Source organism: Euleptes europaea, chromosome 20 (assembly GCF_029931775.1).
Source record: "Euleptes europaea isolate rEulEur1 chromosome 20, rEulEur1.hap1, whole genome shotgun sequence".
In the NCBI taxonomy this organism is placed as follows: domain Eukaryota; kingdom Metazoa; phylum Chordata; class Lepidosauria; order Squamata; family Sphaerodactylidae; genus Euleptes; species Euleptes europaea.
Genome location: NC_079331.1, coordinates 20,082,646 through 20,106,694, shown reverse-complemented (window position 1 = coordinate 20,106,694; position 24,049 = coordinate 20,082,646). Strand labels below are relative to the sequence as shown.

Sequence of the window (24,049 nt, the reverse complement as noted above, 5' to 3'; positions counted from 1 at the left end):
AAGCCTTAGAGGGAGGCTTTTGGCTACTCCCCTCTTTGGTCCGACGCCGAACCAGGGAGATGAACTGGCGGTGGCTTTCCACTTCTTCCGCCAGCAGGATCCAATCCTCCAAGGTGTCAGGATCCCCTCGCATATATGCCCAGTTCAAAATGTCGGGGTGTAATGCCTCCCGAAAATAGTGTATGCGGGTAGCTTCTGGCCAGTCCACTATTTTACTGGCGAGTTGTTGAAACTCGTCGGCGAACTCCCGAACTGGGGTTGAGCCCTGCCGGAGCTGTAAAAGTTCGGCTTTAGCCCTTTCTCCCAGAAAGGGGTCCTCGAAACGTCTCCGCAGGGTCCTCATGAAATTATTGAGAGAGCATATGGAGCGAGCCCGAGTGTCAAACTGGAGAATCATCCAGTCCGCCGCTTTTCCCGTTAAGAGGGAGGCGACAAAACGAACCCGGCTGTCCTCGGTGGGGAAAAACTGGCCTTGTTCCCTCATGTAACTGTCCACATGATGCAGGAAACAGGGTAAAGCCTCGACCGAGCCATCATAGGTGATCTTTAGTCGGGGTTGTTTCCATTGAATTGGTTGCACAGGGAGCGATAACACTGGCGTTCCAGGGGGCGGCTGGCCTGGCACGACGGGTGCACCGGGCATGATCAGCGCGGCAGGCGCACCTGGCCCGATAGGCGCGGCGGGCGCACCTGGCCCGATCGGCGTGGCGGGCGCATCGGGTCCCCCGCCAGGTACCTGGGGTGGATGTTGCGGAGCTGACTGCGGAGGCTGGGTAGGATCCGGTGGAACGGGCGTTTTGAGCCCATTGCAACTGTTCATTCTCGCGGAACAGTTGTTCCATCTGTTCCTGTAGACAGTTTACCTGTAGACAGTAAGCCAATTCCCGGTTCTGGCTCCGCAAGAAATAAGTGTCATCGCGGATCCCTCTGGTACGTCTGGATTGGCTGACCCGGAGGTCGGAGGCCCAGTGGGATCCGTCACCATATAAGTCCTCGTCGTCGGATAAATCCGACTTGGGGTATTGTCCAGCAAGGCGCCAGGCACGTTGCGTAGTGCGAGACGGGACAAACATTGGGGTGAAAGAGGGTCCGAAAGAGAACCCTGATCCCACAGGTCCCTTGGGACGCACGTCTTTCGCATTTTTCCTGGCGCGTTCGGCTGCCAACTGCTGCTCTCTGTCCTTGTCGGCCTGAGCCTTGGCCGCCGCTAATATCACTTCCTGCCGTTGTTCCTCGGCCTGTTGGTTTGCGAGCGCTTGGTCCGTTTCCAGCTTCAAAGCGAAAGCTGCAGTGACCAACGGAAGAGCTTCTCGCTCCAGAAGGGCGAGGAGCGGGGCCTGATCCTGTCCAAGTAGAGGTTGCACCTGGACAGCCAAGGCAGCTGCCCCAGCTCCAAATGACGGAGTCAACAGTTGCGTTAAGTCGGCCACCGTAGTTGTGGTCAAGGGTAGATCCACAAATAGTAACACAGTCCGAATAGCGATGGTGTGTGCCTCGGCTTCACAAACTTTAGGATCAGGAACCAGGGTCTGCGGCTGTTGTCCCGCCATGTCGCGAAGCGAGTCGGGTAGGTCCGGAACCACCGCTTGATCCTGTTGCAAAGCCAATTTCGCTAACAAATGAGTTAGAAGAACCAAGTCCTCTTTCGCCTCCCGCACCACTTCTAACAACCCGTCCAGGGCTAAGAGGTCGTGCACGGTCCGCGTCCTCAGACGACCAGGGCGTCGTTTCCGTAAGGCAGTGCCACTGATGCTGAAGAAGACGCACTAGGCGGTTAATTTCCGCATCAGTCTGTAAAGCTTCTACTAGCACATCATGCAGCAGAGTAGGGTCTTCAGGAAAGATGGAAGATCCCAACGGGTTAAGTCCTCCAGGATTCCAGGTGTGCTTGAGGAGACGCGACCTCCACCCGAGATGTAGGTGAACCCTCCAGGGCTCCAGCTACGCTGATGAATAGGGTGATTCTTGGCTTAATGTAAGCCCTTGGCCTGGAGAATCCCCAAAAGCAACAACCCAGACAGGTAGTTTTAAGGCAAGTTGACTTTACTGGAAAAATCAAACGGGTTAACAGTGCTTGCAAACTAACTAAGCCAAGAATGGCTGGCTGGCGCAAATCAGTAATATATATTAGCATAGCTGATATGGCAGGTTGGCATAGTAACTCAGTTTCCCACGGGAGAGGAATGCACGAGATAAAGTGTCTGTTGGAATAACAAAGCGAGGCAGCTGCGAGAAGCCGCGAGAAAATCATAACACCTAAGAGGAGCCGAGGAGCTGAACAGGCCCGCTCCTGACATATATTTCGATTTTAATTTTTAAAATGTGTATGTCACAATACACACACACACACACACACACACACACTGTATATGAGGCCCCTATAACCATAAGAAATGCAAAAAATTCACTGTTAATAACTCATTCACGAATTGCCCCCCCCCTTAAAATCAAATTGGGAACCACTGGTCTAGACATTGGGAAGAACTTTCTAACAGTTAGAGTGGTTCCTTGGTGGAACAGGCTTCCTCAGGAGGTGGTGAGCGCTCCTTCCCTGGAGGTTTTTAAGCAGAGGCTTGATGGCCATCTGTCAGCAATCCTGATTCTATGAACTTAGGCAGATCACGAGAGGGAGGGCATTTTGGCCATCTTCTGGGCATGGAGTAGGGGTCACTGGGGGGGGGAGGTAGTTGTGAATGTCCTGCATTGTGTAGGGGGTTGGACTAGATTACCCTGGTGGTCCCTTCCAACTCTGTGATTCTATGATTCCTAATTCTGCTGGGGGTGTCTTATGGCCAGACGTACACTCTCGGACTAAACTACCTCACAGGTAGTTGTGAGGATAATGTGGAGGAGAGGAGAATGACATGAGCCATTTTGGGTCCCCATTGAGGACAAAGGTAGTGTATAAATGAAGTAAATAAATAAAAAGTACATGACATCACTTTAAGCTTCCTGCTATTAGATCCCCACCTTGACCTGGATGGTCCAGCCTAGCCTGATCTTGTGAGATATTGGAAGTGAAGCAGGGTCAGCCCTGCTTGGTACTTGTATGGAAGCCCACCAAGGAAGTCCAGGGTTGCTACACGGAGGCAGGCAACAGCAAACCACCTCTCTTAGTCTCTTGCCTTTACCTGTATGGTCCCAGCATTCCTAATCTTATCAGATCTCAGAAGCTAAGCAGGGTTGGCCCTGGTTGGTTTGTGGATGGGGGACCACCAAGGAAGTCCAGGGTTGCTACACAGAGGCAGGCAGTGGCAAACCATCTCTGTTCATCTCTTGCCTTGAAATCCCCATGAGTGGTTGTCATAAGATGGCTGCAACTTTACAGCACTTTCCAAGCCCAGGCTAGCCTGATCTCGTCAGATATGGGAAGCTAAGCAGGGTCTGTCCTAGTTGGTCCTAGGATGGGAGACCACCAAGGAAGCCCAGGGTCACTATGCAGAGGAAGGCAATGACCAACCACCTCTGCTCTTCTCTTGCCTTGAAAACCCTACAGGGTCACAATATGTCAGTTGAGACTTGATGGCACTTTCCACTTTCAGGTCCTTACACTAGGTTCTAGCCATGGTCCTATTCCATCTTGCAATTGACCAGACACACGTCAAAGGGTTCATGTTCCCCTCACAGCCCATTCTCGGCTGACGAAAGCTCAAAAAAAGCATTTTAAAAGCTTTTTGTTTTTTAAATGGGGTTTTTCGCCCATTGAAATTAGGCGAGATGCAGCGGGTGCAAACTGCCGCCGGGACAACCAGGTCAGCCAGGAGTGCTGTTCCAACCATCGTCAGGTGGGTCGCAGCGGACCTCTGCACCGCTCCCCAGCCAGAGGGGAGCATCAGGACTACCTGGAACACCCCAGCCGGCGCCGGGATTACCTGGGGCGCCAGGACAACCGGGGGTGCCGCCGCCTGGAGGTTTGGCGCCACGGAAACCAAGGGGGCCGCAGCCCAGAGCGAGGGGACCCACTTCGCCACCCAGAGGTGTGGGACCAATGCCTGCAGCGCCTGGACTACCAGGAGCGTACATGCAACTGTGGCCACAGCCCTTACCTCCACCGTTTGCCCTGCCAATGACTTATGATGGGTCTGATGAAACTCTTCCCTGCTTTTTGCATCAGGTGGATAGCTTTATGAGGGAACAAGGACATACCTTCCCCAAGGAAGACAGTCGGGTTAGGTTTGTCTCGTCCCTCTTGGAAGGCGTGGCGGCTGAGTGGATGATCCAACAGTTTGATCTTCAGACCCGATCCATTCAGACCCTAAACGACTTTATGTGGGTGCTACGAAGACGCTTTGAGGACCCTTTACAGAGTGAAAAAGCTAAGGCTGCCATTCTTCAACTGCGCCAAGGCACTAAGTCGGTCAGAGAGTATGCCGGCGAGTTTCAACAGCTCGCTAGTAGAATTATGGACTGGAGCGAAGCTTCCCGGGTACAGTACTTCCAAGAAGGATTGCATCCTGAAGTGCTGTACTGGGCTTACATGCAGAGGGATCCACCTACACTTGAGGACTGGATTCTGCTAGCTGAAGAAGTGGAATGCCGGAGGCAAAACCTCTCCCTTTCCAGACAGAGAGCCAAGGGAGTGGAACCGCAGCAGGAGCGGGCAATCTCAAAGATGCCCGTACAGCCGCCGCGGAGGACGGCGGCTCCCGTGACTAAGCGAGTCCAACGGATCCAGAGCGACGCCTGCCTCGTCTGTGGAATTGTAGGCCGTTTCACCGCAGTCTGCCCCGTGCGGTCCGAACGGACAAACTCAAGTCCCAGCCGGGAGCATTCGGAACACAAGGGAGGAAGCAACCGTCGGAAAGCCGTCGGCGGACGTAAGGTTCCCGCGAGATCTCCTGCTATGGACCTCGCCATCTCATCATTTGACCCCTCTGGGTCTCGGATTATAAATGCTGCCGTCCCAGACGAGGACAACGAGGATTCCTCGGACGAAGAGGAAACCCAAGAGGTTTCGGCCCTGAACTTGGTCCCAACGGCTGACCAGTCAACTGAACGACCACCGCAAACCCTTGTGCCCGTACAAACAAAACCTCCATTAATGGTAAGAGATGTGGAGGACACGATGTATCTGGACGTCATTTTGCAGCATCACAAGGCCCCCCCCAAATAACTGTTAAAGCCTTAGTAGACTCTGGGTGCGCCCACACTTTAATTAATGAGGACACCTTCAAGGCGTTAAAAGTGAAAGCCATCACCCTACCCCAACCCATTCAATTCACCCAGATGGATGGTAGTGGCTTTAGGGGGGGGGCTGGTTAACTGACAGAGAAGGGGAGTCGCCATGGGAGTGGGGGATCACTGGGAGCAGATACACTTTACCATTGTGCCAGGCATACGTTTTGCAGTAGTCTTGGGGGCAAACTGGCTATGTGGGTCCCACTATTGACTGGGTAGCAAAAACAATTGAGTTTGCTCAGCCGCAATGCGAACGTCACCGAAGGGAGGTGGCAGTCAAGGTTCCTGCCTCAATGGCAGAGGTCGGGGGGGGTGTCCAACATCTCCCAATTACCCCCCGAGTATCTGGACTTTGCTGACGTTTTTGATGTTAAAGAGTATGACATTCTACCCCCCCACCATGAGACGGACTGTGCCATTGAGGTGGTGGCGGGGGGGGGGAGAAGCTAACAAAGAGTAAAATTTATCCTATGAATCCTAAGGAAAAAACGGTACTGAAAGACTTTATTGACAAGAATCTGGCACGGGGCTTTATCCGCCCTTCCATGGCTCCCCACTGCGCTCCTGCCTTCTTTGTGCGTAAAAAGACAGGTGACTTGCTACTCTGTATAGACTTTCACAAACTCAGTGCGGTCACCCAAACCAATGCCTACCCCATCCCTCTCATCCCGGACCTCTTAAGCCAACTGAAAGAAGGGCGCATTTTCACCAAACTGGATGTGGTGGAAGCATATTATCGTATTCGGGAGGGGGATGAGCCATTAACTGCTTTTTCTAGTTGCTTTGGGATGTTTGAATACCTTGTGATGCCCTTCGGGTTAAAAGGAGCTCCGGGGGTCTTCATGCAAATGATTAATGAAATCCTTCATGACTTGTTTAAAGGAGTGGTGGTTTACTTAGATGACATTCTCATCTACTCCCAAACTTCAGATGAGCACATTACTTTGGTCAAAGAGGTTTTGCAATGTCTCTGAGAAAACCACTTCTATGCTAAGGTTTCCAAATGTGAGTTCCATAAAAAAGAACTAACGTTTCTGGGCTACAGGATTTCGCATTAAGGGTTAACCATGGACCCTGACAAGGTACAGGCGGTGGTGAATTGGGAACCGCCAACTACTCGCAAAGAGGTGCAAAGATTTCTCGGTTTCACTAATTTTTACCGGAATTTCCTCAGCAATTTTGCACAGGTGGTGCTTCCAATTACGGATCTCCTAAAAACCAAGGGGAAGGGGGTTGCTTCTACCCAGCCTTCCGCAAAAATAGACTGGACCCCGGAATGTCAGGTAGCCTTTGAGACTTTGAAACGTTTGTTTACGACCGAACCGGTGCTAAAGCATCCAGATTGTGACTGCCCATTCATTGGCCAAGTAGACGCTTCTGAAGTTGCCATGGGAGGGGCCCTCTTGCGAGAGGGTGAGGACGGCCGATTATACCCATGTGCCTATTTCTCAAAAAAATTTCCCAATCTCAGCTTAATTGGCCCATTTGGGAAAAAGAAGCAGCAGCGGTGAAACACGCTTTGACAGTCTGGAGACACTTTCTTGAAGGTTCTGAAACTCCCTTCCAGGTGTGGACGGATCACAAGAACCTTGAGGCCTTAACCGGGACTCACAAACTCACCGCAAAACAAGTTAGATGGGCAGACTTCTTTTCTCGGTTTCGTTTTGTAATCAAACACATTCCGGGCAGGAAAAACCTCTTAGCTGATGCTCTTTCCCGGCTCCCGCAATACCCAGTGAAGGTGGAGCTGTACTGGGCGCCCCACCGAATCTCTGTTTACTCCTGAGCAAAGAGGTATCCTACCCACCTTGGCAGTTCTAACGCGTGCTCAAGCGCGGCGAGCCCAGACCGTAACTCCTCTCCGCCCACTGACGGGGCTACCCCTCCTGTTCCTCCGCCGGCGCTCGGAGACACTTATGATAACACTTCAGCCCAGCCCCCAGCAGGGAGCGAACCTGTCGTCCCGGAAGGACTGCCTAGTTCCTTCCGTGACGCTTTGATCCGCAAATGCCAAACAGAGATGAATAACAATGCCCTGCCTTCTGGTCTAAAGCGATGGGTGGAAATGTGGGTTAAAGACGCTAAATTATACGTGCCTAAGACTTTGCGGGCGGAAGTGTTAGGACTGGCGCATGAAGCAAAAGCCGCTGGACACTTCGGTTTCATTAAAACCTTGCATTTACTCCATCGTCAGTTCTGGTGGGTGGGTATGCGTTCAGATCTGGACTCCTTCGTCCGCAGCTGTCCAATATGCGCTACTGCGAAATGTCCTACTGGCAAACCCACCGGACTATTGAAACCTTTGGAAGTACCTCAGGGGCCATGGGAAGTCATCGCCATGGATTTCATGACTGATCTCCCTTTGAGTCAGGGAAAAACTGTACTGTGGGTGGTAACTGACCTTTTTTCCAAACAGGTGCATCTAATCCTTTGTGCTGGCATGCCCTCTGCTCAAAGACTGGCTCATTTGTTTGTAACACATGTTTTCAAATATCATTCCATCCCGCGCACGATAATTTCCGACCGCGGGTCAGTGTTCGTAGCCAAATTTTGGAAGGCGTTTCTCAGATTAGTTGGAGTGGAACAAGGGTTGTCAAGTGCGTTCCACCCCCAAACGGATGGACAAACGGAAAGAGTTAATGCTGTATTAGAATGTTATCTCCGTTGTTATGTGAATTATCATCAAGATGATTGGGTAGATCTATTGCCGTTTGCAGAGTACGCATATAATAATTCCGTTTATCAGTCCACTGGTTTCAGCCCCTTCCACATTGTGTACGGCAAGGAATTTGGACCTGTTGGTCAGGTGAATGTATCGGGGGAGGAGGGGTGTGTGGAGATATTGGACTGGATTCAAACCATACAAGCTACGTGGCCTTGGTTAACCAAAAACTTGGAACGGGCCAAAAGACAGCATAAAGCCCAAGCTGACAAGTATTGGGCTCCCAGCTGGACCTTCAGGGTTGGTGATCTGGTATATCTCTCCACCAAAAATCTGCGGTCACTACGACCCTCTAGAAAACTGAGTGAGAAGTACATTGGACCCTTTCCTATTTCCCGAATCATTAACGAGGTAACGGTGGAGTTGCAACTCCCTAAAACGTTGAAGAGAATCCATCCAGTGTTTCATGTCAGTTTACTGAAACAATACGTGCCAGCACCACAGTGGCATCCAGAAGATCTCCCAGAGGTTCCCGAAATGGGCAGGGGGAGGAACACTGCGAGGTTTCCAAGATTCTTGATTCCCGTATCCATAGGGGGGGGGGCTGGAGTACCTAATCCGTCGGAAGCATTTCAGCCCCGCCCATGACAAATGGGTTAAGCATCGTCATGTCTCTGCCCCTCGCCTACTACATCAGTTCCATGCCTCGTATCCGGAGAAACCCGCCCCATCGGACGTGGAGGGGAGGGGGGCCTTAGGGGGGGCAGAATGTGAGCTCCAGGCCTGGGAGCGCAGCTGCCCTCCAAGGTTGTTATGACTGCTTGCTCTCCGTTGGTGTGATAACTGTAATCTATCATGGGAACCAGGCTTGGCTTGGTATCCAACTGTGCCTTTGGTTTTCTGTATATGTTCCATCCTGCTTGTTCCCCTCCCATTAGAGTCCTTGTACCTTTCCCTGTAAGTTCCTGCTACTCACCTTATGCTTCCCAAATAAACCAGCTTCTTAGAATACCCTGTCTGGACGTTTGGTGATTGGGATTCAACAGGTGAACTCAGACCTTACAGCCGTTCTCAATTTATTGACCCATTATTTGTGGACAGGGGATGGTTACCCACCAAAATTAAGGTGTCTTTCCTCATGACCACCCAGGACCCCATAAAAATTGAATTGGTGGCAAGATTCTTACAGTTCGCGATTCAAGAACGTGAGCGCTTGTGCACCAAATAATGCTGGCCTAGTACTGTTAAATTGTCTGATGCACCTTAATTGATTTTACTGTAAAAAGTATGGAGTTTTTTGTACTGTACGGATTTTATGTATTTGCTTTTATACACTTTATCTTATGCCAATAAAGGCGACTTGACTTGACTACATTTTAAGGAGAATCAAACTGGCTTACAATTGCCTTCCCTTTCTCTCTGCACAACAGAAATCTTGTGAGGTAGGTGGGGCTGAGAGAGTAGGGAGAGAGCTGTGACTAGCCCAGCTGGCTTCATGTGGAGGAGTGGGGAATCGAACCCGGTTCTCCAGATTAGAGTCTGCCGCTCATGTGGAGGAGTGTGGAAGGTGGGGCTGAGAGAGTTCAGAGAGAGTTGTGAGTAGCCCAGCTGGATTCATGTGGAGGAGTGGGGAATCAAACCTGGTTCTCCAGATTAGAATCCACCACTCTACACTACGCTGGCTCAAGTAGTAGGTGGTATGAAAGACCTCAGCCTGAGACTCTGGAGAGCCATTGCCATTCAACATTGGTTGAGTAATTCTCATGTTACATTCAACTCCTGTACATCTGAATGTGTGGTTGAAACCTCGCATTTATCAAGGCGCTGGTCCCCAGTTTCGTTTGTACCATGAACACACACTGGTTCTTTCTTACATACACATGTGCGCACAGACAGGCAGGATGTAAGTGTGTTTACTGTAACTTGAACAGAACTTGTCTAAACTGGGGTTTGCCTTTTAAAAATGTGTTTGCTGACCATGGATCTCTAGGTTGATTGTGGGGAACAAACACAACCAGTGTGGTGTAGTGGTTAAGAGCAGTGGACTCTAATCTGGAGAACCGGGTTTGATTCCCCACTCCTCTACGTGTAGCCTGCTGGATGACCTTGGAGTAGTCATAGTTCTCTCAAGACTCTCTCAGCCCCACCTACCGCACAAGGTGTCTGTTGTTGGGAGAGGAAAGGAACGCAATTGTTAGCCAGTTTGAGACTCCTTAAAGGTAGAGAAAATTGAGATATAAAAACCAACTCTCTTCCTCCTCCTACTACTACTACGACGACGACGACGACGACCGGGCCTTCTTTGGATGGGCCATCCATGATTATTCCTGTGGCCAGTAGAGGGCAGTGCAAAACCATGCTTCCTCTTCCCTGGGCTTTCCTAACCTTGCAAACCAACTGGGGCTGTTGTAGAACTGTTTTCCCTGGGGGTTCCAAGAACTGACATTACGCCCCCTACTCAACCATACATATATTTTTGGGTCAAAGTACTCAGCAAAAGTTGATTTAAAAAAGAATAACTCTCCTACCAGCCTTTGTGAGACGTCAGACAGTTTAATGGAGAACGGTTTTATAATCCGTAGTTAAATTTAATTAATTAGATTAAACAATTAATTTAACAATGTTTTGTGAGCTACTTTGAGGAGTCTATAACCATGAAAAGGAAGGGGAAAACATATTGTCTAAGTAAATACAGGAATGCCATCGAAGGGTGAATAATACAAAGAACACATTAAGATGAACATTGAAAAATGAAGCATGTCTCTTCCTACTGTGCTGTTAATATATTTCCTTAAGAAGACATCTGTGGTGTTGGAATGTGGGGAGCGGGGTGGGGGGAGAGAAAAGAGCAGGAGATTTTGTTTTGGAGGCGTTGGGTTAGCGGCATCAACCTTCCTACTTGAAAATCCTGCCTGAGCCAGAATTCTGACGTTCAGGCACGAGCAAAATATTCATAGAATCATAGAGTAGGAAGGGACCACCAGGGTCATCTAGTCCACCCCTGCACAATGCAGGAAATTCACAACTACCCCCCCCCACATACACCCAGTAACCCATACTTCATGCCCAGAAGATGGCCAAGATGCCCTCCCTCTCATGAATTGCCTAAGGTAATCGAATCAGCATTGCTGACAGGTGGCCATTTAACCTCTTCTTAAATATCTCCAGGGAAGGAGAGCTTACCACCACCCGAGGAAACCTGTTCCACTGAGGAACTGCTCTAACTGTTAGAAAATTCTTCCTAATGTCTAGACGGAAACTCTTTTGATTTAATTTCAACCCATTGGTTCTGGTCCGACCTTCTGAGGTAACATAAAACAACTCGGCACCATCCTCTCTATGACAGCCCATGGTTATCATATCTCCTCTCAGTCTTCTTCTTTTCAGGCTAAACATACCCCGCTCCTTCAACCTTTCCTCATAGGACTTGGTCTCCAGAACCCTCACCATCTTTGTTGCCCTCCTCTGGACACATTCCCGCTTGTCTACATCCTTCTTAAATGGCGGTGCCCAAAATTCTTAAATTGTGGTGCCCAAAATTCTGCAATTTCGGAGGAACAAACTGCCCATTAGGAGTGATGCAAGTCAGAATCGGGAAGGAGCGCCTTCAGGATTCCTTCCCATAACATTTGTCACTTTGGGTGTAAGCTACTTTGGATCCCCATCGGGGAGAAAGGCAGGGTAGAAATGAAGTAAATAATAAATTTGTCCTGGCGTGTCGACCTTGATGTACTTTGTAGAGCAGGTGTACTTTGCTTGATGTGAAAAAACACACACCTTGAAACAGCCCTGGTAATTAAATCTTGCACCTGCTGGAAACTCAGTCTGGTAGTGTTAGGCATATATCTTTCTCGGCCTCAACCTCCTACCTGCCTACCTTACAAAGCTGTTGTAAGGATAGCAAAGAAACAGTGCCAGGTTTTTGCTACAGCTCATATTCTGCTTGGCATCTTTTCCCTCTCTTGTATTGTCGGCCGTAGGATTGCCAGGTCCCTCTTCGCCACCGGTGGGAGGTTTTGGGGACAGAGCCTGAGGAGGGCGGGGTTTGGGGAGGGGAGGGACCTCAATGCCATAGAGTCCAATTGCCAAATTGGCAAAGTGGCCATTTTCTCCAGGGGAACTGGTCTCTATTGACAGGAGATCAGTTGTAATGGCAGGAGATCTCCGGCTAGTACCTGAAGGTTGGCAACCTTAGTTGGCCGGCCATTGCACTCCCAGACATTTCTTTCAAGGTTTCTCTGTGTTTTTTGGAACTGAAAAGACACGAGCAAGAAGCAAATGAAAACTGGGAGAGCAGTGATACAAACGCTTCTGCGGATAAGGGAAAGGGGAATCTGATGCTATTAAGAGCGGTGGGTTGGAGCGGTGGACTCTGATCTGGAGAACCAGGTTTGATTCCCCACTCCTCCACATGCGCTAATCTGGTGAACTGGATTTGTTTCCCCACTCCTATCCACGAAGTCAGCTGGGTGACCTTGGGCCCCACCTACCTCACAGGGTGTCTGTTGTGGGGAGGGGAAGGGAAGGTGATTGTAAGCCAGTTTTATTCTTTCTTAAGTGGTAGAGAAAGCCTGCATATAAAAACCAACTCTTCTTCAATTAAGAAGCCAAGCTGGAGCGAAACTTGGTGCAGAAATCTCAACGGATGGGAAGCATTGGCTGTTTTAAAGCTCTGTGTAAATACTGGGTTGGGTTCTGTCCTGCCATTCAACCCAGCAACGTTTATTTACTCACTGTATTTATTCATTAATGTATGGCTCTTCTATTGGAGGAAGTGCTACTTAAGTTGGAGGAAAAAGATGGCTGGGTCCACTGCTCGGAGCATCGGTTTTTATGGTTTCCCTCAACCTGTGACATGTCCTTTCAGTGTTTCAAGGACCAGGTTGTTTGTCTCTTACCTGAGGTCTCCAAAGTCCCGTTTTGTGATACCCTTAGGGTTGCCAACCCCCAGGGGGAGCTTGGAGCTCTTCAGAGTGGAGAGAGAACAGTGGGGCCCCTGGAGAAAATGACTGCTTTAAAAAAAAAATTTTTTTTTAATATGGTGGGATACAGAAAAAAGAAAAAAGGGCAAGTCAAAAAAGATATATCCATATCTATGTCCGAGCTTCAGTATAATACATGCACATTTCTTCATCGATTAAACTAAGACTGCAAGTTTGTAATGCTAATTACTAATTTAACAATCTTCATATTTGCATACTAAAAAACAGAAAAGTTTAGAGTGTGTGAGTAATGATCATGCGTGTGTGTGTGTGTGTGTGTGTGTGTGTGTGTGTGTGTTAAGTGCCGTCAATTTGCTTCCAACTCATGGCGACCCTATGAATCAATGTCCTCCAAACTTAACAGCCTTGCTCAGATCTTGCAAACTGAGGGCCGTGGCTTCCTTTATAGAGTCAATCCATCTCTTGTTGGGTCTTCCTCTTTTCCTGCTGTCCTCACCTTTTCCTAGCATGACTGTCTTTTCTAGTGACTCTTGTCTTCTCATAATGTGACCAAAGTACGATAGCCTCAGTTTAGTTATTTTAGCTTCTAGGGTTAGTTCAGGCTTGATTTGATCTAGAACCCACTGATTTGTTTTTGTTTTTTTTGGCGGTCCAGGATATCCGTAACACTCTCCTCCAACACCACATTTCAAAGGAATCTACTTTCTTCCTATCAACTTTCTTCATTGTCCAGCTCTCACACCCATACATAGTAATAGGAAATACGATGGCATGAATTAACCTGATCTTGGTGGCCAGTGACACATCCTTACACTTAAGAATCTTTTCTAGCTCCTTCATGACTGCCTTCCCAGTCTCAATCTCCTTCTGATTTCTTGGCTGCAGTCTCCCTTTTGGTTGATGATGGAGCCAAGGAATAGAAAGTCTTGAACAATTTCAGTTTCCTCATTGTCTACCTTAAAGTTGAGTAATTCTCCTGTAGTCATTACTTTTGTCTTCTTGATGTTCAGCTGCAGTCCTGATTTGGCACTTTCTCTTTTAACTTTCAGCAGTAGTCGTTTCAAGTCTTTGCTATTTTCTGCCAGTAATGTAGTATCATCGGCATATCTCGAATTACTAATGTTCCTCCCCCCAATTTTCACTCCACCTTCATCTAAATCTAAATGATCGTATAGTGGCTGCTATTTTATCTTAAAATCATCTATTGTATTCATTTCATCAAATGTGTTAATTTGGACATCATAGAAAAATCAAATAATTTGTTAATCCACTCAGCGATGTCTGGAATTGTACAGGATTTCCAATAGGTTGCATATAGGATTCTAGCAGCAGTGGTCGCATATTGAAAAAGCTCTTTATGGGTTGAGTTCACTTGTGGGGGTATTATACCCAACAACATGTATTTGGGATTTAACTCAAAATTGACCTGTAACATGGATTGGATTGCTTTGTGTATTCTTCTCCAAAATTGTTGACTTTTTTTAGATGTGCACCATTGATGATAAAAAGTTCCTTCCAGTTTTGAACATTTCCAGCAGTTAACTTGATTTGCTTTGTACATCTTTTGGAGATCCTTTTGTGAAAAGTACCACCTAAAGAACATCTTGTACCAGATTTCTCTTATAGCTTGTGGAGAAGAAAATTTTATTTCTGTAGTCCACAGTTGCTCCCATGTTTTCACTGGAATCATCTCTCCAAAATTTTGCATCCATTTAATTATACAGGTTTTTACTTGTTCTGACTCCGTATCAGGTGTCAATAGGAGTTGATATAGTTTTGTCAACCTGTGATCTTGTGACTTAGTAGGAAATGGCTGCTTTGGGGGATGGACTGAGGGCCCTCCCCATCTCCAGATCTTGCCCTCCTCAGGCTCTACCTCTGAATCTCCAGACATTTCCCAACCCAGAGTTGAAAACCCAAGATATACCCCAACGGTGAAGCAGGTATCTGTTTCCCTCTCTCATCCTGGTCAACAACCTTGTTTTTGTCCTCCGCAGGCAAGCTGGACATCACCCCCGATGACCCACGGTGGATCGGCGCATGGTGGGCAGGCTTCCTTCTCTGCGGTGCCTTACTCTTCTTCTCCTCCCTCCCGATGTTTGGGTTCCCGCAGTCCTTGACCAACCAGCCGGAGCACATGACTGAGGCCGAGGAAGCCATGCTCCCAGACCAGGACTACGAGAGGCCCAAGCCGAGTAACGGGGTCCTCCAGCAACACTCCCTGGAAGCAGAGGAGGGCAGCTCCTGTCTCCAGCAGCTGAGAGGTGACACACTTCCCTCGTAACTCTTGTGGCTTCCATGGGAGCTGACAGGTTAATGCCCGGTTAGATCCATTACCTGACCCAGACTCATTCTCCTCTTATCTTTCCCTTAGGTCAGGGAGCCAGCGTAGTGTAGTGGTTAAGAGTGGTGGTTTGGAGCGGTGGACTCTGATCTGGAGAACCAGGTTTGTTTCCCCACTCCTTCATATGAGCGGCAGAGGCTAATCTGGTGAACCGGGTTGGTTTCCCCACTCCTCCACATGAAGCCATCTGGGTGGCCTTGGGCTAGTCACAGCTCTCTTAGAGCTCTCTCAGCCCCACCTACCTCACAGGGTGTCTTTTGTGGGGAGGGGGAGGGAAGGTGATTGTAAACCGGTTTGATTCCTCCTTAAGTGATAGAGAAAGTCGGCATATAAGAACCAACTCTTCTGTTGTAGCAAAACAAAACAGAAGTTCTGGGGCACCATAAAGGCTAAAACTGTTTATTCCAGCGTGAGGTCTTGTGAATCAGAGATCACTTCTTCAGATGCAGTGGACAGAAGGACAATCATTTCCCTCATACTTATTCCGAAAATTAGAGGCAAATGATTGTCCTTCTTTCCATTGCATCTGAGAAAGTAAGCTTGAAACTTCATGCTGGAATAAACATTGTGAGTCTTTAAGGTACCCCTGAGCTTCTGTTTTGTTATGTTGGATTTTTGAGAAATTTTCAGGTTAATAAACCCGAAGCCAAAAAATACCGAAAAAACCTGAATCTTTTAGATCTGCCCTGCCAGCCTATCCCAGAGAAGGCCAGCGGGGCAGATCTAAAAGCTATCCACCTCCCGTCACTTCTCCGGGGGAGCCAGCATGGGGTAGTGGTTAAGAGTGGAGGTTTGGACTCTAATTTGGAGAACCAAGTTTGATTCCCCACTCCTCCACATGAGCAGCGGACTCTAATCTGGTGAACTGGGTTGGTTTCCCCACTACTACACTTGAAGCCAGCTGGGTGATCTTGGGCTAGTCACAGCGAACCTATGGCACGCGTGCCCGACTTGGCATGCTGAACCCCCTCTGTGGCACGTGCAGGTAAGTTGAGCAGCTGGGCAGCGGGGGCTTTGAACTGCTCGCGCTGCACACAGGCAGCGCGGAGCGGTTCAAAGCCCCCCCCCTTCCCTGGACTTCCCGCCGCCCAGCTGGGCGGCCCTCTGCGTCCCCTCCTCACAAGGCGCCATCCGAGCCAGACACTTGACGGGGCTCCTGGAAAGGCACATGAGGCGAGCTGAGGTGACCACTGTGAGGCGGTGAGTTTGGCGGGCTGCTGCTGCTGCTGGGGGAGGGGGCGGAGGGGGGCACGCGCGGGGCCGGGGCGTCGCTGCCGTCCGGCGCCTCAGTTGGCGTCTGGTGGGCGGGCTGAGCTGACGGGCTCCCTCCACCGGCGCGCGCTCCCCGGCTCCGCGTGCGCCCCGAGGGCTTCTCCGGTGCTCGGCGGCGAGAGCAGCAGGAGGCGGATGCCCGTCCACAGGCCCCACCGCTTCGACGCCTCCGGCTATGAACAGCTCCTGGGCAGGGGGCCTCACGGAGGGCTCCGCCGCCGCCAGCCCCAGCCTGGCGGTGGTGGCCGGCTGGGCGTTGGGGCCGGTGGGCGCGCCCTTCTGGGACTGCGGTCTGAACCGGGGCCTGAGCGTCTTCATGGCGCTGGCGCCACCATGCTGGGCCTGGGCTGCACAATGGATCTGGGCTAACTGGGCGTGCAGCTGCGGCGACCCCTGGGCCTGCTGCTGGCACTGCTCTGCCAGTTCGGCCTCATGCCGCTGGTGGCCTTCGTCCTGGCGCTCGCCCTCGCCCTTGCCCTCGACGAGGTGGCCGCCGTGGCCGTCCTGCTCTGCGGCTGCTGCCCGGGTGGGAACCTCTCCAACATCATGTCCCTCCTGGTCGACGGGGACATGAACCTCAGTTAACCCGCCGGGCGAGCAGGGGGGGGCGGCCGGGTGCATGCTCCAGGCTAGGCGCAGGGCTCCGCACTCGGTCCAAAGCCGGCTTTCGGCCTCAGGTCAGGGGGGGGGGTTCCTGCAGGCAGAAGTCCGACAGGCGTAGCGTCGTCGCCTGGAAGAAGGCGCGCCCGTGCGATTGCAGCTGGCAAAGGCACGCAGGACAGGGGGGGGGGGAATCCTGGGCTATTGATGCACGGGAAGTTTCAAAGCCCCCCTTCCTTTTCTTTCCTGCATGGGAGGTTTCAAAGCCCCCAGCCTTTTCTGGACTCTGGGCGGCGGGAGCTTGGTGTTGGCACTTTGCGATAATTAAGTGGGTTTGGGGTTGCAGTTTGGGCACTCGGTGTCTAAAAGGTTCGCCATCACTGTCATAGGGTATCTGTTGTGGGGAGGGGAAGGTGATTATAAGCCAGTTTGAAAGTCAGCATATAAAAGCCAACTCTTCTTCCCCCAGCGGGGACCTAAATTGACTTAACGACATCATTCTTCTTGCCTCCATTTTATCCTCACAACAACCTCCCTATAAGGTAGGATGGGCTGAGACCCTGCTGAGGTCCCTCCCCTTCACAAACATGTATGGTTATAGAGAAAACTTATCTATCTGATCAATCTCTGAAGCTGTTTATCACAATCATGTGACTACTTCTAAGTGGTTGGCTATTGTAATAAGCAAAATCAGCACAAATACATATGATTATTTCAACAAATTATTTCAGTACATTTCTGAAATAGCAAGCTAGAAGGCCATAGCAAAAATACTTTCATAGGCCTAGAAATTGCAAACGAAGGATGACGTAACTAGCAGGTGTCTCCTTTTACTGGGGATGAAATCATTCCTACTGCAATATGGGCCTGAGGATTTCATGCTTTCATTGAAGAAGTTGATCTTTTAATATATGTGTTTAAAAGATTTTGTTCCTAGCCTGAGAAACGTTTTTTTACGGGTGTCGTTTTAGGATGGTAAACGTTTTATGCAGTTAGGCAGAGTTTCATCGCTGGGTTGTTTAGAGGTTTATTTGTTTTTAACGACTTTCATGGGGTTTTATGTTTTGATTGTGTTTTATCTTGTGAACATGTTGTCTGCAGAGGTAACAGGGAACTTCTAAATAAATATATTAAATGTATAAATGTTAAGGGACAGAGGAGGCTACACCCTTCTCCCGCTACAATTCCAACACGCAGGGTTGAGGCCCCCCTGTGGTCAGCGAGCCAAAAATTTGAGTATCTGAACAAAAACCTGACAGGAGAAAAAGGGCTGCCTTCCAATTCCCAAGCGCTGCAAAAGAGGGAAGGAGTAAAAATATTTTCAATGGCAAACAAGGCCCTACGAGCCTTTAACATCGCCGGAGAGATCATTTTCAAATGTAATGATTTTCACGTTTAATCCGTGGCAGAGTTAGTCACCAGGTCGGAAGGCGAGTTGAGTCTCTTTGTGCGAGTATTAGCATTCCATCTCGTTCCAGCTGTGCTATCTCCAGAATAATTAAAATGTTTATCCAAGTAGAAAGCGCACGGTCTGAATCATTAGCTTCGAGATTCATTTTACACGGCAATCTATCTCTCTCCCCCCCCCCCCTTGTTCACGTCTGGAAGACAAAGAGGAATCCATGTCTGAGCTGTGCGGATAAAGGCAGGAGGCCTCGAGGAGGTCTTTGAGTCAGCTGCACACGAATGCGTTTCCTTTTCCCCACTGTGAAACGGGGCCAGATGCAATGAGTTGCGCGTTCTGGCTTGAAACAACTTGAGTCTAGAGGACTTTGCCATTGCTGGTGTTTGGGCACATGAACGTGTCAGGGATTTCCCAAAAGTTAAGCAGTAAAGTGGGCTCTGATTGTCACCACGAGCCAAACATTTGAGTATCTGAACAAAAAATTGACAGGAGAAAAAGGGCTGCCTTCGGATTCCCAAATGCTGCAAAAGAGGGAAGGAGAATAATAATAATATTTTCAATGGCAAATGAGCCCTTATGAGGCTTCAGCATCGCTGGAGAGATAATTTTCAAAGCAGCGTGGTGCAGTGGTTAAGAGCGGTGGTTTGGAGCGGTGGAGTCTGATCTGGAGAACCGGGTCTGATTCCCCTCTCCTCCACTTGAGCAGTGGAGGCTAATCTGGTGAACTGGGTCGGTTTCCCTGCTCCTTCACATGAAGCCAGCTGGGTGACCTTGGGCAAGTCTCACTCTCTCTGCCCCACCTACCTCACAGGTGTCTGTTGTGGGGAGGGGAAGGGAAGATGATTGTAAGCCGGTTTGATTCTTCCTTAAGTGGTACAGAAAGTCGGCACATAAAAACCAACTCTTCTTCTTCTTCTCCTCCTCCTCCTCCTGCTCCTCAGATGCTTTTGTTCCCAGCCACAGATTTCAGGCAGGTTAGGGTTTGGGTAAGGCAGACCTGACCTAGATGGCCCAGGCTAGCACAATCTCGTCAGATCTTAGAAGCTGATTTTATTTTTATTTATTTAAATTTCTAGCCTGCCCTCATTTTTGGCCTGGCCAGGCTCATTGCGGGTAACAACAATTCAATATTAGCAGTATAATAAAACCATAAAATCTTCCAATAACATTATTAAAACAGCATAACAATATTAATAAATATACGTACCAAGGGGGCACTCATTCAGGTCATAGTAGCCACTGAAGGTCCAGCAGAGTAGTTGGTACCCCCACGAAGGTGATAAACAGAAAGTAGGGGTGGTAGGGTTAGGGTTGCCAGCTTCAGGTTGGGAAATACCTGGAGATTTTAGGGGTGGAGCCTGAGGAGGGTGGGGTTTGGAAAGGGGAGGGGCTTCAATGCCACAGAGTCCAATGGCCAAAGCGGCCATTTTCTCCAGGGGAACTGGCCTCTGTCTCCTGGAGATCAGTTTTAATAGCGGGAGATCTCCAGCCCCCTCCTGGAGGCTGGCAACCCTAGATGTCAGGTGCACATCTAGGGGAGAGGCTGAAGGGCACTTGAGAGAGCTGAAGAAAGGGGCCCCATTGGAGAAAAGACCCTTCTTCTTTTTCTTCCCCCTCACAGTGATCCCGAAAGTAACCAAGCACTTGCTCTCCAACCCTGTGTTCACCTGCATCGTCCTGGCTGCATGCATGGAGATCGCCGTGGTGGCCGGGTTTGCGGCCTTCCTCGGGAAATACCTGGAACAGCAATTCAATCTCACGACATCGTCAGCGAACCAGCTGCTGGGTGAGTAGCCAGAGCCCCTCACCAACCTAACTAGGGTTGCCAGGTCCCTCTTCACCACTGGCGGGAGGTTTTTGGGGCAGAGCCTGAGGAAGGCAGGGTTTGGGGAGGGGATAGACTTCAATGCCATAGAGTCCAATTGCCAAAGCGGCCATTTTCTCCAGGGGAACTCATCACCGCCACTTTGGTGTAGTGGTTAAGAGAGGTGGGTTGTAGTGGTGAACTCTGATCTGGAGAACCAGGTTTGATTCCCCATTCCTCGACATGAGCGGTGGAGGCTAATCTGGTGAACTGGATTTGTTTCCCCGCTCCTACACATGAAGCCAGCTGGGTGACCTTGGGCAAGTTACAGTTCTTAGAGCTCTCTCAGCCCCACCTACCTCACAGGGTGTCTGTTGTGGGGAGGGGAAGGGAAGGTGATTGTAAGCCAGTTTGAGTCTCCCTTAAGTGGTAGAGAAAGTCGGCATATAAAAACCAACTCTTCTTCTTCTATCGGCTGGAGATCAGTTATAATAGCAGGGCATCCCCAGCTCTTACCTGGAGGTTGGCAACCCTAGTGACTAGCCCAAGGTCACCCAGCAGGCTTCATGTGGAGGTTGCCAGGTCCCTCTTTGCCAATGGTGGGAGATTTTTGGGGTGGAGCTTGGGGATTACAGTGTTTGGGGAGGGGAGAGTCTTCAATGCCATAGAGTCCCATTGCCAAAGTGGCCTTTTTCTCCAGGTGAACTGTTCTCTGTCGTCTGGAGGTCAGTTGTAAAACAGGAGATCTCCAGCTAGTACCTGGAGCTTGGCAACCCTAAACCTAACAGAGCCTGCCACGCACGGATCATGGCCTGCCAGGCACTAGGCAGGCATCGAAACCAAGGCTTTCATTGAGGCGATGGTGGGCTGCATTTTCCCCTGCTTGGTTGCCAATCTGTGCAGAAATCAAGGAGCTGCCCTTGGTGCAGGGACGGGGTCTTGCATAAGAACATAAGAAAAGCCCTAGTGGATCAGACCAAGGCCCATCAATCCCAACAGTGGCCAAGCAGGTGCCTCTAGGAAGCCCACAAACAGCATGACTGCATAGGGTTTCCAGGTCCCTTTTCTCCACCAGTGGGAGATTTTGGGGTGGAGCCTGAGGAGGGCGGGATTTGGGGAGGGGAGGGTCTTCAGTGCCATAGAGTCCCATTGCCAAAGTGGCCATTTTCTCCAGGTGAACTGATTTCTATCGGCTGGAGATCAGTTGTAATAGCAGGAGATCTCCAGCTAGTACCTGGAGGTTGGTGACCCTACCTTCCATGCTTAGACTGGGTTGCCAACTCCAGGTTGGAAAATTCCTGGAGATTTGGTGGGGCTGCAGCCTCAGAAGGGTGGGGTTTGTGGAGGGAAGGGACCTCAGTGGTATAGAATGGCATATAGTCTGCTCTCCTAAGAAGAAGAGTTGGTTTTTATATGCTGACTTTCACTACCATTTAAGGAAGAATCAAACCGGCTTACAAAAAAAAAATCCCAGCACATAGGCTAGTAGTAAGTAACCAGTTCATTACAATAATAAGTCATATGTTCCAAATTTTTCAACAGTACAAACATCAGTACAAACAAAAGATAAATCTTCAGTCAAAATCTTCAAAGGTTCACAGCCTAACCTCTAACTAGATAACATAAACGGCAACCAAAAAGCCTAGTGGAACACAGTCCAACTGTTGTATCTTCTCCAAAATAAACACAGCTTGAAGTCTGTAGGTAGAAGCCTGTAGTCCAATCCGGCGCTGTGAAAGTTGCTTAAACTAAGTTCCTTCTTGTCCTTTCTTAGTTTAAGTCATTATCATGCCAGCATTAAATCAAATGAACACTGCACGTTAAGCGTGGACATAAATAATGCGGTAAAGATATATTGTTGGCTGAAGTACGGGCTGATGAAGCGTAGTCGAAATGGTGAAAAAGATATCTGGAGTCCTGTCCCAAAGTTGACACCCAATTAAGGTTGGGTAGAGAAAATTGGGGTATAAAAACAACTCTTCTTCTTTTGCTAACTGGAAGAATGTACTTCTGAGATTAAGGAAGCAGGGGAACGACTCAGTTCCTTCCTTGTTTCAAGTTCCAAAGCAGCTGATTGTTTCAGGAATGACCCCTCTTTGCAATGTAGATATGGAGGACGGGGCAGGGATGTGGTACATCTGCAGGCATCTCATGACCCAGATCAGATGACAGTCTCCTGATAGGAGATGTAGCAACTCAGTATCCCTGCTAGAGAACAGGAGCTTTGGCAATAAACTTTAGCCCAAGAGCATATGGAGGAGTGTTATTGACACAAATTGGCCCAGAATCCACTAGCTATCGTCCATCCACCATATGTGGACTGAAGATATGGGGAACTCACTGTGCAAAGGCAGGCGGCTTGCAACATCTGGGTGCTTTGTTTGGTTGTCTCGTACTTCTCGCGGCTCTCCCGTTCCGGCAAACGGCCTCATGCCTCCCCTGCAATCTGGCAGTTCTCCATTTGGAAGGGCAGTCAGGTGGAGTGGGGGTGGGAGAAACAGTGGCCTCCAGCTGTTCAGGAACAACCCCCCACCCTGACAATGCCGTTGTCTTTCCAAAGCAGCCCTCTGCCATCTTTGCACCAAGTACACTGGCGTGTTCCCTAGGACTTTGGCCGTGTTGGTAGGACCCATATCCAAGTAGGAGCCCAAGGCGACAAGATTCACAGTCCGACAGCTTCACTGTGTGATAGGATCCCATTTTGACTTCACAACATCGCTTTGAGTCCCCGTTGGGTATCATAGTAAATAAACCCAGAGACCAAGCCCTATGTGGAAAGGCTAAGGAAGTTGGGAATGTTCAGTCTGGAGAAGATGAGGTCGAGGGGGGACATGATCACTCTATTGAAGTATTTGAAGGGATGCCACTTCAAGGAAGGCAGGGAGCTGTTCCTGTTGGCAGCAGAGGATAGGACTCACAATAATGGGTTTAAATTGTGGGAGGAAAGGTACTGGCTGGATATTAGGAATACTGATGAGAGCCAGAGTGGTACAGTGGTTAACAGTGGCGGATTCTAATCTGGCGAACCAGGTTTGATTTCCCACTCCTCTACATGAGCTGCTGACTCTAATCTGGCTTACTGGGTTGGTTTCCCCACTCCTCCACATGCAGCCTGCTGGGTGAGACCTTGGCCCAGTCACAGTTCTCTTTGGACTCTCTCAGCCCCACCTACCTCACAAGGTGCCTGCTTCAAAAAACATTCGGCTCCTTTTGCAGGCATGACGGCGATTCCGTGCGCGTGTCTGGGCATCTTCCTGGGGGGTCTCTTGGTCAAGAAGTTGAGCCTCTCTGCCCTCGGAGCCATCAGGATGGCTATGCTGGTCAACCTGGTGTCCACGGCTTGCTACGTCTCTTTCCTCTTCCTGGGCTGCGACACGGGACCCGTGGCTGGGGTGACCGTTCCCTATGGAAACAAGTGAGTATGAACAGAGACCGGAGCAAAAGCATACCCATCTGACCTCAGAGTCAGGAGAGATATTTCTCTCCACCTTTGCTTCCAAACTAGGGGGCTATTTTTTCTGAGTAGCCACAAAACGCCAACCTCTAACCATCCACAGTCCAGGTTTTCCATTGCTTGTGCTCCGACGTTTCCCAGTCCTGCTTTGTAGGATATTTTCGAAAGAACGTAGCGCAAGCATGTTTGCAAGATGCCTGAATGGGAATATGCCCCCCACCCACATCAGCATCATCTCCCTTCTTGTCAGCTCCTTATGGCCACCATCCCCTTCACCAGAGGGCTTTTTGAGGGTTTGATAAAAACTATTAATTGCCAGCGTGTTGTAGTGGTTAAGAGGGGTGGACTCTAATCTGGAAAACCAGGTTTGATTCCCCACTCCTTCAC

At 49.6% G+C, this 24,049-nt stretch overlaps 1 protein-coding gene across 1 annotated transcript in view; it reads left to right on the top strand.

The window, feature by feature from the left end:
• Window positions 1-24,049, top strand: part of SLCO3A1 (solute carrier organic anion transporter family member 3A1) — a 179,762-nt gene that overhangs the window by 123,466 nt on the left and 32,247 nt on the right. The window contains exons 4-6 of the mRNA XM_056865863.1: window positions 14,781-15,047; window positions 20,026-20,190; window positions 23,425-23,623. Coding sequence (XP_056721841.1) covers window positions 14,781-15,047; window positions 20,026-20,190; window positions 23,425-23,623 — 631 coding nt within the window. The remainder of the gene's footprint in view (window positions 1-14,780; window positions 15,048-20,025; window positions 20,191-23,424; window positions 23,624-24,049) is intronic.